At 39.3% G+C, this 14,638-nt stretch overlaps 1 protein-coding gene across 1 annotated transcript in view; it reads left to right on the forward strand.

Moving 5' to 3' along the window:
* Positions 1-7,706, forward strand: part of CUL5 (cullin 5) — a gene marked incomplete at its 5' end in the record, with an annotated part of 135,759 nt that extends 128,053 nt beyond the window's left edge. Inside the window, 5 exon segments of the mRNA NM_001082355.1 lie at positions 11-172; positions 1,262-1,380; positions 2,402-2,522; positions 7,056-7,063; positions 7,066-7,706. Coding sequence (NP_001075824.1) covers positions 11-172; positions 1,262-1,380; positions 2,402-2,522; positions 7,056-7,063; positions 7,066-7,252 — 597 coding nt within the window. The 3' untranslated portion in view covers positions 7,253-7,706.
* Between the last annotated feature and the right edge of the window lie 6,932 nt (positions 7,707-14,638).

The raw sequence follows: 14,638 nt of genomic DNA on the forward strand, positions 1-14,638 counted from the left end.
TCTGTTTTAGATAACATTTAAGAATGAAGTAGGTCAATATGATTTGGAGGTGACCACGTTTCAGCTGGCTGTATTATTTGCATGGAACCAAAGACCCAGAGAGAAAATCAGCTTTGAAAATCTCAAACTTGCAACTGAACTCCCTGATGCTGAGCTTAGAAGGACTTTATGGGTTGGTTTCTTTATATTTTTTGTTTTTAAAATTGTATCCTCTTACATAGCAGCGGAAGTGTATTTAGCTTATAATAACATTAATTCATGATACTCTAAAAGTGACTTTTAACCAAGCAAAAGAAACTAGTGAGGTATTTATAGTAAAAAGAAGTTGAAAATAGGCCAGTTACCAACCCAAAGAAAGACTCCCTTCCCCAACAAAAAAAAATGACAGAAGAGAAAGACTGAGTTAGCATTTAAATGTTAGCTGTGAAAAAAGACATGTACTTAATTCTGAGAGAGTGGTGCAAAATTTTATGATGACAATCTAACATTTAAAAATGCTTTGAGGCCGGCGCCGCGGCTCACTAGGCTAATCCTCCGCCTAGCGGCGCCGGCACACCAGGTTCTAGTCCCGGTTGGGGCGCTGGATTCTGTCCCGGTTGTCCCTCTTCCAGGCCAGCTCTCTGCTGTGGCCAGGGAGTGCAGTGGAGGATGGCCCAGGTGCTTGGGCCCTGCACCCCATGGGAGACCAGGAAAAGCACCTGGCTCCTGGCTCCTGCCATCGGATCAGCGCGGTGCGCCGGCCGCAGCGCGCCGGCCGCGGCGGCCATTGGAGGGTGAACCAACGGCAAAAGGAAGACCTTTCTCTCTGTCTCTCTCTCACTGTCCACTCTGCCTGTCAAAAAAAAAAAAAAAGCTTTGATGCTTTTGTGGAATTATAGAATGTACCTGTTAGTCACTTGTTCATAACTACATTTTATGCCAGTTCTATAGACATTAAGTTTCAAAATAAGTTACTAAATATGGAGAAAACAACTGGTTTATAACTAGCACGTGGTGTTCGCTATGGTACGTACGACCGATCCTAATTTCTTGTCTTTCTGTAAAGACAGCAGTTATTGCTTCCTCACAGCCAACTCTTGTCCACCTTCTGTCTTTCCTAGTTGTCATTTACACTGTTATCTTTGTGGAGTGCCGAATAAAAGTTTAAATTCTGAATTTGTATTCATAATGCCTTCTCACTTGTGTTGATTTTGTTGTAAAATTGATTTCAGTATTTCATATGGTTTATAGATGCTAATTATTTTCTCTTTCTTCTTTACAGTCTTTAGTAGCTTTCCCAAAGCTCAAACGACAAGTGTTACTGTATGAACCTCAAGTCAACTCACCCAAAGACTTTACAGAAGGTACCCTCTTCTCAGTGAACCAGGAGTTCAGTTTAATGTAAGGCTTATGTTGGATGATCTAAAATAAAAAAAATTTAAATTATGATGCTTTGTTTTTAGTAAATTATTTTTCTTTATATGATATTTTAAACATACTGTATACTGTCATTACTCTAAATTTATGTAATTTAGTTATTAAAAAATATTTGGGGTGAGCATTTGGCACAGTTGTTGAAACTGCTTAGGACAACCATGCCCCATATCAGAATGCCTAGTTTCAGTCCTTGCTCTGCTTCCTCTCTGGCTTCCTGCTAGTAACCACCGATGGAGGCAGCAGATGATGACTCAAGCAATGGGGTCCTTGCCGCCCATGTGGGAGACCCAGATTAAACTGCAGTCTCCTGGCTTTGGTCTGACCGTCCCTGGCTATTGTGGGGAGTGTGCCAGCATATGGAAGATAATTTCTCTCTGCCTTTCAAATAAAGTGAAAATAATTAATTAGCAGTCTTCGTGGAACAGCAGGTTAAGCCTCTGCCTGCAATGTCAGCATCCCATATCAGATGACCCAAGTACCTGAGCTCCTTCTACGCATGTGGGAGCCCAGGATGGAGTTATTGGCTCCTGGCTTTGGCCTGGCCCACCCCTGGCCTCCCCCTCTCCCCTCTCCCCTCTCTCCCTGCCTCTCTCCCTCTCTCCTCTCTCTCTCTCTCTGTCTCCCTCCCTCCCTCTCTCTTTCTCTCTCTCTCCCTTATATGAAGATGTAATGAAAAAATCCATTAGAAGCTAATGCTGAATCACAACCTGTGTATCTTCAATTATCTAATTATTTTCATGACATACTTCATAGTTACTTTATTATTGCAGGGAGTATAGTCATTTTTAATAGATACCATATCATGTTTTTGAGGAAAATCAGTTTATTTTGAATAAAGCTGTATATTGGTTGTTTTACTTTTCCTATAGATAGTTCCGTATATTTTTAGAATATTCTATAAATCTTTTGTCAGACATTGATTGTTGTTATAATGTGATGTTTAAAGTCCTTGCAGTATAAAATACTTGATTCCTTTTTTTTATAGAAAAAATGCAAAAGTTCAGAAAAGGGGTAAAATCAACTTGATTGGACGCTTGCAGCTCACTACAGAAAGGATGAGAGAAGAAGAAAATGAAGGAATAGTTCAACTAAGAATATTAAGAACCCAGGTTTGTAATATTAAGACAAAATGCCTAAATTCTGAGAAACTTTGTATATATTTACATATATATATACATATATGTATATATGTACAGTATTTCTTTTTAAGATCTTCAAACCTTTTTATAATTTAAAAGCCTGGAAGTTTTCAGACCTTGTTGAAGAGAATAAATTTTTAATTTTTCTGGAATCAAAAAATTATATTGATAGAATTCTCTTTACTGCTGAAAGAGTTTGTATGGCTTGGTGGCCACTGGCAGATTCTGTTCAGTTGGTACAAACTTAATTTTGGATTAAGCCTTTTAATCTTACCTGAATAAGTTTATCTGTGCAACAAATTACATTTTTAGGATTGAAATATTTAAAATTGTATTTCATTTAAGTATCACGATACTTAACATGAACATGAAAAGGAATATCTATTACAAACCAATATATGATTCGATTAACTATTTTTTTAAAGATTTATTTATTGTTTTATTTGAAAGGGAGAGTTATAGAGAGGCAGAGGCAGAGAGAGAGAAAGGAGGTCTTCCATTCGCTGGTTCACTCCCCAGATGGCCGCAACAGCCGGAGCTGTGCCGATCTGAAGCTAGGAGCCAGGATCTTCTTTTGGGTCTCCTATGTGGTTACAGAGGCCAAAGGACTTGGACCATCTTGTACTGCTTTCCTAGGCCACAGCAGAGAGCTGGATTGGAAGTAAAGCAGCTGGAACTCAAACTGGCACTGTAGGCAGCGGCCTTAACCGCTACACCCTACTAACTTTAGAAATAATCTCTTTAAAATCAAATTGTTCCGTTGTTACTATTTTTACTTAATATTATTTAAAATTTCTGACCAGTGCAATAATTATGAAATATAGGAAAAGAGTTAAAATTTTAATTACTTATAGATCATATACGTGAAAAGGGGGAAGAGAAAATATACTTAAAAACCAGTTGCTTTTCTGTATAGCAGTAAATAGGGATAAAATAAAATGAGAAACCATAAAATTTATATGCTTCCTTTAAAGAAAGTAATGTATAGGACCTTTATCAGAGTAGTCCTTCACTGAGAAATTCAGAAGGAGAGTTGTAATAATTCTATGTACTTGTGTAGCCATCACAGAACATGAGCCATAGGCCTAGCAGATAAGGTGCTCGTGGGTTGTATTGGCTTGCCTGCATTCAGTGCCTGTGTTTGGCTCCTGACGCCGGTTTCCTGCTAATGCAGACCCTGGGATATAGTCATTATGGCTCAAGTTGTTGGGCTTCTGCCTCAGCCATTATGGGTATTTGGAGAGTGAACTAGTGGATGGGACCTCTCACTCGCTCTCTGTCTGTCTCTTCCTGAGTCTCTATCTCTCAAATTTAAAAAGGGGTGGGATGTTTGGTGAAGTGGTTAAGCCCCTGCTTGGGTCACCTACATCCCACGTAGAATGCCTGGGATCCAGTCCCGGTTCCATTCCCAATTCCCGGTTCCAGCTAATGTACACCTTGGGAAGCAGCAGATGATGCTTCAAGTGATTGGTTTTCCACCACCCAAGTGGGAGATCAAGATTGAGTTCCTGGCTCCTGGTTCTGGCATGGCCCAGCCCTAGCTGTTGTGGGCATTTGAGTAGTGAACCAGTGGATGAGAGATCTCTCTCTTGCTCTCTCTCTGCTTTTCAAATAAATATTTTTTTAAATAAAAATAAAAAGCCGAAGGCCAGGATATGTTGTCACACTATTAACTTCCTCATCTCTCCTATCCAGCCAGCCTTCCCTTCTACCCTAGCTGATTCTTGTCACCATTGCTTAATTCTGCATAATCTACGTCTTCATATAAATGGAATCAGATAGTATGTCCTCTTGTGTCTAGCTTCTTTTGCTCATTATTAGAGTCTCCATTCTTTGATGATTTAAATAACTCGAGGTGATTTTTCCCATACTAATGCCAAAATCATTGAATATCATATAAAACGCTAAGAATATTTTTAGAATTTTATAAATTCTTGTGTTTTAGCGCAATAAATTGATAGGGGTGATTGAATAACTTCAAAAATCAGAATAAGGTGGTGGTGGTGGTAGAACTTGCCCTGCCAAATATTAAAATGTATTATAATATCTACAAAAATGAAAAATGCCTTGGCAAGAACATTAATAGAAGAAGATAACCGGAGTGAAACCTCCTTATTTGGATGTAGACAAACTCGGGCTGTGAAGGAAATAATTTCTGTAAACCATGGACAGGGAATGGATTATTCAGTAGAGATATTAGGAGGTTTTACTGTTTGGGGGAAAAATCAGGATATATTCCTAGTTTACAGGTATACCAGGATAAATTCCAGATAGATTAAAGAGATAAAATGGATAATAGCATGGCAGGTATAGTCATATAGAATGTGCAGAGAAAATGAGTTTCTTTTGTTTTGTCTTAATCTGTAATTATGCCCAGTCTGGTAATCTAAAATGTCTCTGTAGATAATAATCACTTTCTTATTTCTTCCTGATTGTGCTCTATCCCTGTTTCTTACCATGTTTATAAGAAGGCATCTGATTATACTGTGAGGAATTCACTTGACCTTCTAATGACAGTAAAAGGACTGTCGTATCTATACAGTTTTGACCATGTCTTGGGTTCTCAGTCTTGGCAGCCATGGTGTATTTGACTGTCACCTTTGGGAGTTTGGCTTTCTTTGGTAGCTATTGCTGATGTGTATAGCAGATGAACATAGGGTTTATTCCCTCCCTCCCTCCCTCCCTCCCTCCCTCCCTCCCTCCCTCCCTCCCTCCCTCCCTTCCTTCCTTCCTTCCTTTCACCTCTTTCACCTCTTTCACCTCTTTCACCTCTTTCCTGCTTTCACTGAATTATTGAGCCCCCTGAGACTGACACATGTACTGTGTGCCCCCTTGGCCTACATGGCACATTTTCCTTATCTGCTACTGGAGGATCATCCTGCTCTGCTGGTAGAGACCCTGTACAGCTGGCTTCATTAGCTCTACACTCTGTGTTTGTCTCTGGGAACTGAATGAGACTCAGGAGTGCACATTATTCTTTAGGTGACCCCCAGCATATCAAATGGGGACTAGGACAAGAGTCTGTGCACTCCGGTTTTCTCTTAGCTTCTGCCACAGTCAGTGTCTTCACCTCTACCAAAGCTATTCTTCAAGTTCCTGAAGTGACAGACGTTGCCAGTTTGTTTTTTTCTCCTTGTTTAACTGACATAACCCCCTGCTTCCAGTTTTATGTTCAGGAGCCTGATATAGTGAGAGTGAGAAGAATTCACTTGACCCCATAATGTCAGTAAAGGAGCTGTCAAATGTACACAATCAGCAGTTGCAGGAGTTTTTCTCTTTCAGAATAGTGCCTAAGTCCCAGTTGCAGCAAAATTACATTTCAAATACTGAAAAACAAATATTGTTTCTTTTCCTTTTTTCACATTCCTTTTATAATAAATTGTAATTTCTACCAATGTGGTAGATCCTTTTGTTTGCTTAAGGAGAGGACTTATACTGGGAAATGTGAAAAAGAAAAAATATTTAGTAATTTTCAAATAACCCCTGTTGTAAGCTTAATAGTAGTTAAAGAAAGAATCAAAGAAAATATTACTAAAACAGACTTAGAGCCGGCGCTGCGGCTCACTAGGCTGATCCTCCACCTAGCGGCGCTGGCACACCAGGTTCTAGTCCCGGTCGGGGCGCCTGATTCTGTCCCAGTTGCCCCTCTTCCAGGCCAGCTCTCTGCTGTGGCCAGGGAGTGCAGTGGAGGATGGCCCAAGTGCTTGGGCCCTGCACCCCATGGGAGACCAGGAGAAGCACCTGGCTCCTGGCTTTGGATCAACGCGATGCGTCGGCTGCAGCGCGCCAGCCATGGCGGCCATTGGAGGGTGAACCAACGGCAAAGAAAGACCTTTCTCTCTGTCTCTCTCTCTCACTGTCCACTCTGCCTGTCCAAAAAAAAAAAAAAAAAAAAAAAAGACAGACTTAGATGAAAGCTGTCTATTCCTTTAGAAAATTTTAACTATGTAATTGAGTCAGTACAAACTGAAGATGATATTTATAGCAAATATCATTGATTTATCTGTTAAATACTATAAAAGAATACTACTTCCTGATTTTTGAAACAGACTTCAACAGCCTGTTACTAATACATAGAGAAATAACTCTGTATGTGAGGAGAAAAATGTTTGTTGTGTATGGTTGTCTTTTAATTGGTGATAAGTATAATACCTGGTTATACACATATTGTAGTAACAGGCAAGATAAATTTTATATGTGCATGGTACAGAATCAGGTATATTAAAATATTAGATGTGCTTTTCTTTCTGCAGGAAGATTATGGGTAATTTGCTTTTTCTTTGAAAAATCTCAGTAAGAAGCAGATTTTCTACTATGAGGAGTGAAAAAAAATGCTCTCGCTTGTTAGCTAAAAAACTTTACTTAATGTTGGTATTAATCCCTACTGATTGCTATTTTGTTTAAATGTTGGGTCAAGGATGAAAAATCTGTCACTTTTCATTTTGTTTTACTTAACATAATTTAGTATATTAATATGCTTTCATTTTTATTTTTTCTTTTAGGAAGCTATCATACAAATAATGAAAATGAGAAAGAAAATTAGTAATGCTCAGCTGCAGACTGAATTAGTTGAAATTTTGAAAAACATGTTCTTGCCACAAAAGAAAATGATAAAAGAGCAAATAGAATGGCTAATAGAGCACAAATACATCAGAAGAGATGAATCTGATATCAACACTTTCATATATATGGCATAATTTTGAAAATCATGGACAATGTTAAGAACCCAGATTTTGGAGTGCTTGGGCAGAAAGTTGTAACAGTTTGTGCTGGAGAAAGGTTTATTTGGACTTTGATTACATAAATATTAAAATCTCTGCCTTACCTTATAAAACAACTATATTTTGCCAATCACTTTAGTTAGCATGATGGCATCCCCTTCATGTTGCACACACTTTAACAGCATGCTGTTTTGTGGAGAAACTTGCATTCATGAAGAGCCCATTATGAACTTTAAAAGGTAAATTTGATTTATACCCACCTGGAGAAATACAGTTGAAAAGGATGACAGCGGGGTTCTTGTTGCTTTTTTCTCTTTTTTCCTCTCTTAAAAAAATGTACTTGCACAAGGAAAGATCTTCAGATACTCATGCACTGAAAATGCTGTTATCTTTTGTTTTTAAAAAAATTCCATTAAAACTAGAAATAGCACTCTTGGTTTCTTTGATGAAAGAGTGAGCTGTCAGCACAGCGTTGGGAGAGGGCAGATGTAGATGAGAAGATAAGTATTTAATAGTGTTGAATTGTTCAAACACTGCTCAGTATAATAACTGGATTTTAAAAGTGACCTAAAAATGGTATTAAATACTTCCAACTTAGAAATGTTAGTTTTCTTTCAGCAGGAGACTGCTGTTTTGGTTGTTTGTTGGTAAATGTTTTATATACTTAATATTTATTATGCCATATTCAATTTCATTAAAAACATCACACACATCTCTTTCTCTGGTATAATACAGTTACATAACTGATCTCTTAAGTTGTAGCTTAGAGCTATCTTGGTATTTTAAAGTCTGATGGTTAGGGATTTATAACCTCAGGTTTCTGAAGAGACAGACATGCTCTTTTTAAAAGAATTCAGTGTCTATCATCTAGGAGGAAGAGAAAAAACCACAACATAAGACCTGAAAAGCATAAGCAGAATTGTTGCAATCATAATATGAGCAGTAAACTTGCCAAATATATGTACATATATACTTATATATTTTAAAATAAACATTTTTTAAATGTTCAGAAGGCAACACTTACCTTGTTCCTTTCAGTCGATCCAAAGTAGCAACTTACTAGTTGCTAGCAACTGAATACCCAGAGTAGTAGAAATTTTATGACTTGAGGTCTTAAACAACTTAAAGAGAAAAATTTATTCCCCATTGGGAAAAATGGATCAACATGGATTTTTACTCATTGTGGTGCACATTTCAAATTTTCTTACAAATTATTTTGTATCTTATTTGATGTTAAGTAATAGATTAAAAGTATGGTTTTCAAGGCAGTAGGAAGTGGAGTGCTAGAGCTGAAGGCATACAGTGTTACATTATAGCAGAGGGCTTTTTCAGAGCATTTCATGGAATCTGTCCCCATTCCCAAGAGGCTTTGGTGAGCTGCCTGCTGAAAGAAAGGAAAGCAAATCTAAAACATGTAAAGTTTTACTGATGATATACGAATGCCAGTTCTGAAGCACATAGAAAATTGGAAATTTGTTTTACACTTCACTCTCTAAGGTAGTATATGTCACTTATTAGACCAAGGATTTTGTGGAGAATTAAACTAAAATTAGTGCTCACTGTTTTCGTGAATTAGATGTCTGCTAACCACATGGATAAGTTTGAAAATTAGAAGAAATAATTTTGTGATAATTGTGGTTGTTAGGTTTAACAAATAGTTTGGTATTGGCATATTTGCTTATCCCAATACAAGGATGCCAAAAGAGAAAACAACGGGAGGAAAATTGCAGGCCATTTTTTAAAAGTGTAAGACTTGTTTTAAACCATAATTGTTCTCTGAACTTTTTTGGAATTTGTAGTCTTTTTGGTCATATAATTGAAGAATGAGTGCCATAATGTTTTGATTTATAAAGGCAAATTTAATGTGAAAGTGGGTAACAGTAAATCCATGGCAAAGTTTTCTATTCAATTTTGTAAATTTTTTAATAGCTAATTATGTCTTGATTATACTTGGGGGATCGAACAGCAGCAAATACTGTAGACTTAGTTTTCATCATACTTTTGTTGTGTATACTAAAGTTTACTTTATGGTATTTATGAAAACCATTTAGTTGACAAGGTGCCTATACCATTGTTGAATTTTCTTTAAAGATGTTTTGACAATAGATTTATTCATTTAAAAAAAAATAATTAAAATGTTACCAGAAGTTTGCTACAGGTGTAGAGGCACAGTATCCTTTATCAGGTCTTTTCTGTAATATGTTTTGAGAAATTAGTGCTATCTGAGCAGAGGTGAAACCTGACGTAGTTAAGGGGGAAAAAAAATCCAGCAACTGCCCCTCCCCAGTGTTTTTTTTGTTTTGCTTTTTGTCCATGAGTAGTTTGGCAATATAATGCTTCAGAGGTTGATTTAAACTGTGAACACTTACCTTCTAATTTAAGATGGAGCCTTCTGGATGATGTTAACTTTTGTTGTCATCTCGTTGCCAGAGTGAGTAGACATGAAACAGAATTTACAAAGTAAAATACAGGTCAATTTTGATGCTTACAGTGAGATAAATATTAGAACCATTACTGTTCCAATGGTTTAATGAGGATCTTGAAATAAATTCTGAAGTCTTCCAATTTTTACATTTTTTTGGAGGGGGTCACTGAATTCTGTCAACCTGTTTATTTAAGTCTCTTGCTCTTACTTTTTGCATAAATGTTAAAAAATCCAAAAATGAAATGTTAGCTTTCTTATATTTTCATTTTATTAAATTTAATACATACTGTGACCTGAATAGTAAAAAAAAGTATTTTGCATTCTTTGCAGTAGGCTATCATTAGCCCTGCTGAAGGGGCAAATTTTAAAAATTCAATTTGGGTGAAAGATTTGCTAGTTTTACAGAAAGCTTTCCTATCTTAAACTCAAGCTGGTTTTTCTATTTTCATGTAAATGACTGGGATGCTGTCTTAGAAATTCTTCCAAGGTCATGTTTGTGAAAATAAACATTACATGAGAGCTTTCCTGTCATCTACATTATGTTGTCTGGAGTGTTGAACAAGTTTGAATTCCTAGGTTGTAATCTATCCTTATATGGTCTATACGATTTTGAATGTGTGCCACTACATACTGAGATGATGATGCTGTACAATTTTAAATGGTAGCAGTTTCTGTATGCAGTAGGCTGAAATATTTTGATGAACTGCTTAATTTTTGGATTTTATTTTTTAAGTTGTATAATTTATTTTCTTGCAAAATAAAAATGTAATATAAAAGCTTTCACCTACACAGAAAATGTTGCTGTTCTACTATGAAATAGTTTCTGGGAATTTATATTTTTACAGTTAGTATATTCATAAATTTCAAGGTGAAATGGCAGATTTCAGCCAGCCTTAGGAATTAAATATATGAAAAGTAACCCACTTTTAGATTTCACATTCTTGTTGAAAATGAGAGCAATCGGGAATGTAGTTTTTCCATCAGCTGTCTTGCTTGGGAGAAGTCAAAAATTTAAGATTTGAACATCCATCATTCATGATCAGCTTAGATAGACTATGTCATAAGAAAAACCCATTTTCACATCAGATAAAAGCTTAAATATAAAACACATCATTTCCTGTCTAGATTGTACTTGGAAATTTGTGAAATACTTACATCAGAGCTAGAACTAGTTTAGTAATATGGTTATGAACAGATATGCTCAGTAGCAATTTTTTACTGATCAATTTAATAATCAGAACACTGGAAAACTTAAATTGTTTACAGGAACCTAACTGCATAGAGGTACTAAATTTACAAGAAATTTTATTAAAAGGACTCCTTTAAATTGAGAAGCCACATCTAGATACTACAGTAGTAGTATCTAAATGTTTTAGAGACCAGTGCATGGATGAACATATTTAACTGCATGATGTCCTCCTCAACCTTCAACTTTATTGGGATTTTTATTTTATTTTATTTATTTTATTTTATTTTTATTTTTTATAGGCAGAGTTACAGAAAGAGGGAGAGACAGAAAGGTCTTTGATCCACTGGTTCACTCCAAATGGCTGCAACAGCCAGAGCTGGGCTGATCTGAAGCGAGGAGCCAGGAGCTTCTTCCAGGTCTCCCACGCAGGTGCAGGGGCCCAAAGACTTGGACCATCTTCCAGTGCTTTCCCAGGCCACAGCAGAGAGCTGGATCGGAAGTGAAGCATCTGGGACCGAATCGGTGCTCCTGTGGGATGCCAGCACCACAGATGGTGGCCTTACCTGCTATGCCACAGCACTGGCCCCAGTTGAATCCAGCTTTGCCAAAACTGAATACAAAAGGAACCTTATGGGCCATAGAAGGACTGAATGTGGATTGAATGAATGAGAGTGTGTATACCTGAGAAAAGGGTGTAGAGTTCCATATTTTAAGTACTAAATGGGGTAACTATTTCCAGTTCCCTATTCTAGGCCATGCAAATAACTCTATGCTTTATATGTCACTGAATTCTTGTTCTGACCTATGGACAATATGGAACAGGAACCTTGCCTGTCAGGGAGCTCCAGACTTCTATGAACAACTGATAGAGCAAAAAGCATAACACAGCTATATAATTCCATATATAAATTTCAAGGGTTCATACACCCAAGATTTAAAAATCTTTTTTTTAAAGACATTTATTTATTTGAGAGGTAGAGTTCCAGACAGAGAGGGAAAAACGGAGAGAAAGGTTTTCTGTTTGCTAATTCACTCCCCCAAGTGGCCTCAATGGCCAGAGCCGGGCCTCTCTGAAGCCAGGAGCTTTTTCCAGGTCTCCCATGTGGATGCAGGGGCCCAAGCACATGGGCCGTCTTCTACTGCTGTCCCAGGCCATAGTAGAGAGCTGGGTCAGAAGTGGAGCAGCCGGACTCAAACTGGCACTCATACATGATGCCGGCACTGCAAGCAGAGGCTTCACCTACTACGCCACAGCACTGACCTCCCCCCCCCCCGCCCCGCCCCAAGATTAAAACTCTTAATAGTAAAGTCTGTGAGCAACAAGTAGCAGCGTCCTCTGTGAATTGTTCATGGCCCAACATCAGGAGTGCTGATCCAAACTTAGATTTGTTCTGGCTTATCTCAAGAATGACAGAAGACTAACCTAGGTGTTAATGGCATTTGCTGTTTGTGTTTAATTGTAGGGGGAAAACAGTATTTCCTTTATAATACTGTGATGATTACCGAGGCAGACTAAAACTACCTAGATTTTTCTTCAACCACATGGTTGAAGGTCAACAAAAGGAATCAGGAAGGCAAAGGTCTGAGGAAACAACCAACTTTGCATTGAGCCAGGCTTGAAAATTAATTCTCCAGGCCAGCGCCGCGGCTCACTTGGCTAATCCTCCGCCTGTGGCATCGGCACCCCGGGTTCTAGTCCGGTTGGGGCACCGAATTCTCTCCCGGTTGCTCCTCTTCCAGTCCAGCTCTCTGCTATGGCCTGGGAGTGCAGTGGAGGATGGCCCAAGTGCTTGGGCCCTGCACCGCATGGGAGACCAGGAGGAGGCACCTGGCTTCTGGCTTCGGATCGGCGCAGCGCGCTGGCTGTAGCAGCCATTTGGGGGGTGAACCAATGGAAAAAGGAAGACCCTTCTCTCTGTCTCTCTCAGTGTCTAACTCTGCCTGTCAAAAAAATAAATAAAAGAAAATTCTCCCTTATTAAGAGACTATAATTGTGTCTATCTAAAGGAGTTCAAAAGTTTGTGGGAAAATGGAATTAAAAGATCATTTTTGGCACAGAAAAGCATCTGCCTACCTGTCCTAGAGGAAGGCTACCTCACTTCTTACTCGAGGCCAACCGTTTGACTTTTCTCTGAACCCCATCCTATTGTGCTGCCTGGGTTTTGCTCAACATATATCTGCATTTCCTAAATCTTTCAGACAGCCTTATTTCCTCATTAGCCTGCAACAGTGGCTTTCAGTTTTGGTCCACAGACCAGCAGCTTTGTCCTCAATTGGGAGCTTAGTAGAAATGGAAGGTTTTTAGCTCTACCACAGACCTATGGAATCAGACTCTTGGGGTGAGGCCTAGTGATCTGGATTTTTACAGGCCCACTGGGTGATGCTGATGCATAGCAGACTTTGGAAGCCACTGGCCTATGAACAGTCAAGTGTCCACCATCCTTACAAAGTTCCCCTGATCGCTGTCAAGCCATGACCTTGTTATTCTGCTTCCCTTCTCTGCTGATCTTGGGCAGGCTCCACCATCCATTTCTTCAGCTCCTCACTAGTATATGTCCCTGATGCTCCTCTTGCCACTGTTGTCAGTGACCTCCCTGGTGCTTTATCAGAGATGCATTTTTTTTTCAAGTTTGTTTGATTTGAACAGCAGAGTGAAACAGAAATCTTCTGTTTACTAGTTCACTCTCTAAATGGCTTCAGAACAGCCAGGTTTGGGCCAGGCTGAAACCAAGAGCCAAGAACTCCATCCTGGTCTCCAGATGGATGCCAGGTGCCCAAATACTTGGGCCATCATCCACTGCCTTCCCAGGTGCCTTAGCAGAAAGCTGGATCAGAAACCATGCTGTAACTCTTAGTCCAGTGTGGGATGCTGGCATTAGCCTAGTGAGCCGTGGCGCCGGCCCAAGGTCAACATGTATTTCTAGTTACTCTTGAACATCGTCCTCTTGCTTTTTCTTAGGTTTATTTATTTATTTGAAATGCAGAGTTAGATAGGGAGAGACACAGAGATCTTTCATCTGTTGATTCACCTCCAAATGGCTGCAACAACTGAAGCTAGGCAGATCAGGAGCCAGGAGCTTCTTCCAGGTCTCATATGGGTGCAGGGGCCCAGTATTTGGGACATCCTCCACTGCTCTCCCAGGCACATTAGCAGAGAGCTTTATCAGAAGTGGAGCAGCCTGGACCCCACAGTACCCATATGGGGTGCTGGCACTGTAAGCAGAGGCTTTGCCCGCTAGGCAACAGCACTGGCCGGCCCTGATCTTGTTCCAGCTATCTCCAGGTTAACAATATAAATAACTAGGTTAGCATCCTTGGTTTAATTCTCCTCATGCCATTCTATTGATTCTACTTTTGTGTTATCTCTAAATTCTACCCTTTGTTTATCTCTGCTACTGTGTTCACTGAATGAGTATGAACACTTTATAAAGCAGTGGTGGGAAACATCACCCGTGGGCTAAGGCCCATGAAATTATTTGGCCCTGCCACGACAACCGCAGGTGAGACTCTAAAGGCAGTAAATCTATGGCAAGTTAATGTTTTTAAAAATGTATTTATTTGCCGGCGCCGTGGCTCAATAGGCTAATCCTCCACCTTGCGGCGCCGGCACACCGGGTTCTAGTCCCGGTCGGGGCGCCGGATTCTGTCCCGGTTGCCCCTCTTCCAGGCCAGCTCTCTGCTATGGCCAGGGAGTGCAGTGGAGGATGGCCCAGGTGCTTGGGCCCTGCACCCCATGGGAGACCAGGAA

The sequence above is a fragment of the Oryctolagus cuniculus genome, chromosome 1 (assembly GCF_051225735.1).
Source record: "Oryctolagus cuniculus isolate XC-2025 breed Fujian yellow rabbit chromosome 1, ASM5122573v1, whole genome shotgun sequence".
NCBI classification, from domain to species: Eukaryota; Metazoa; Chordata; class Mammalia; order Lagomorpha; family Leporidae; genus Oryctolagus; species Oryctolagus cuniculus.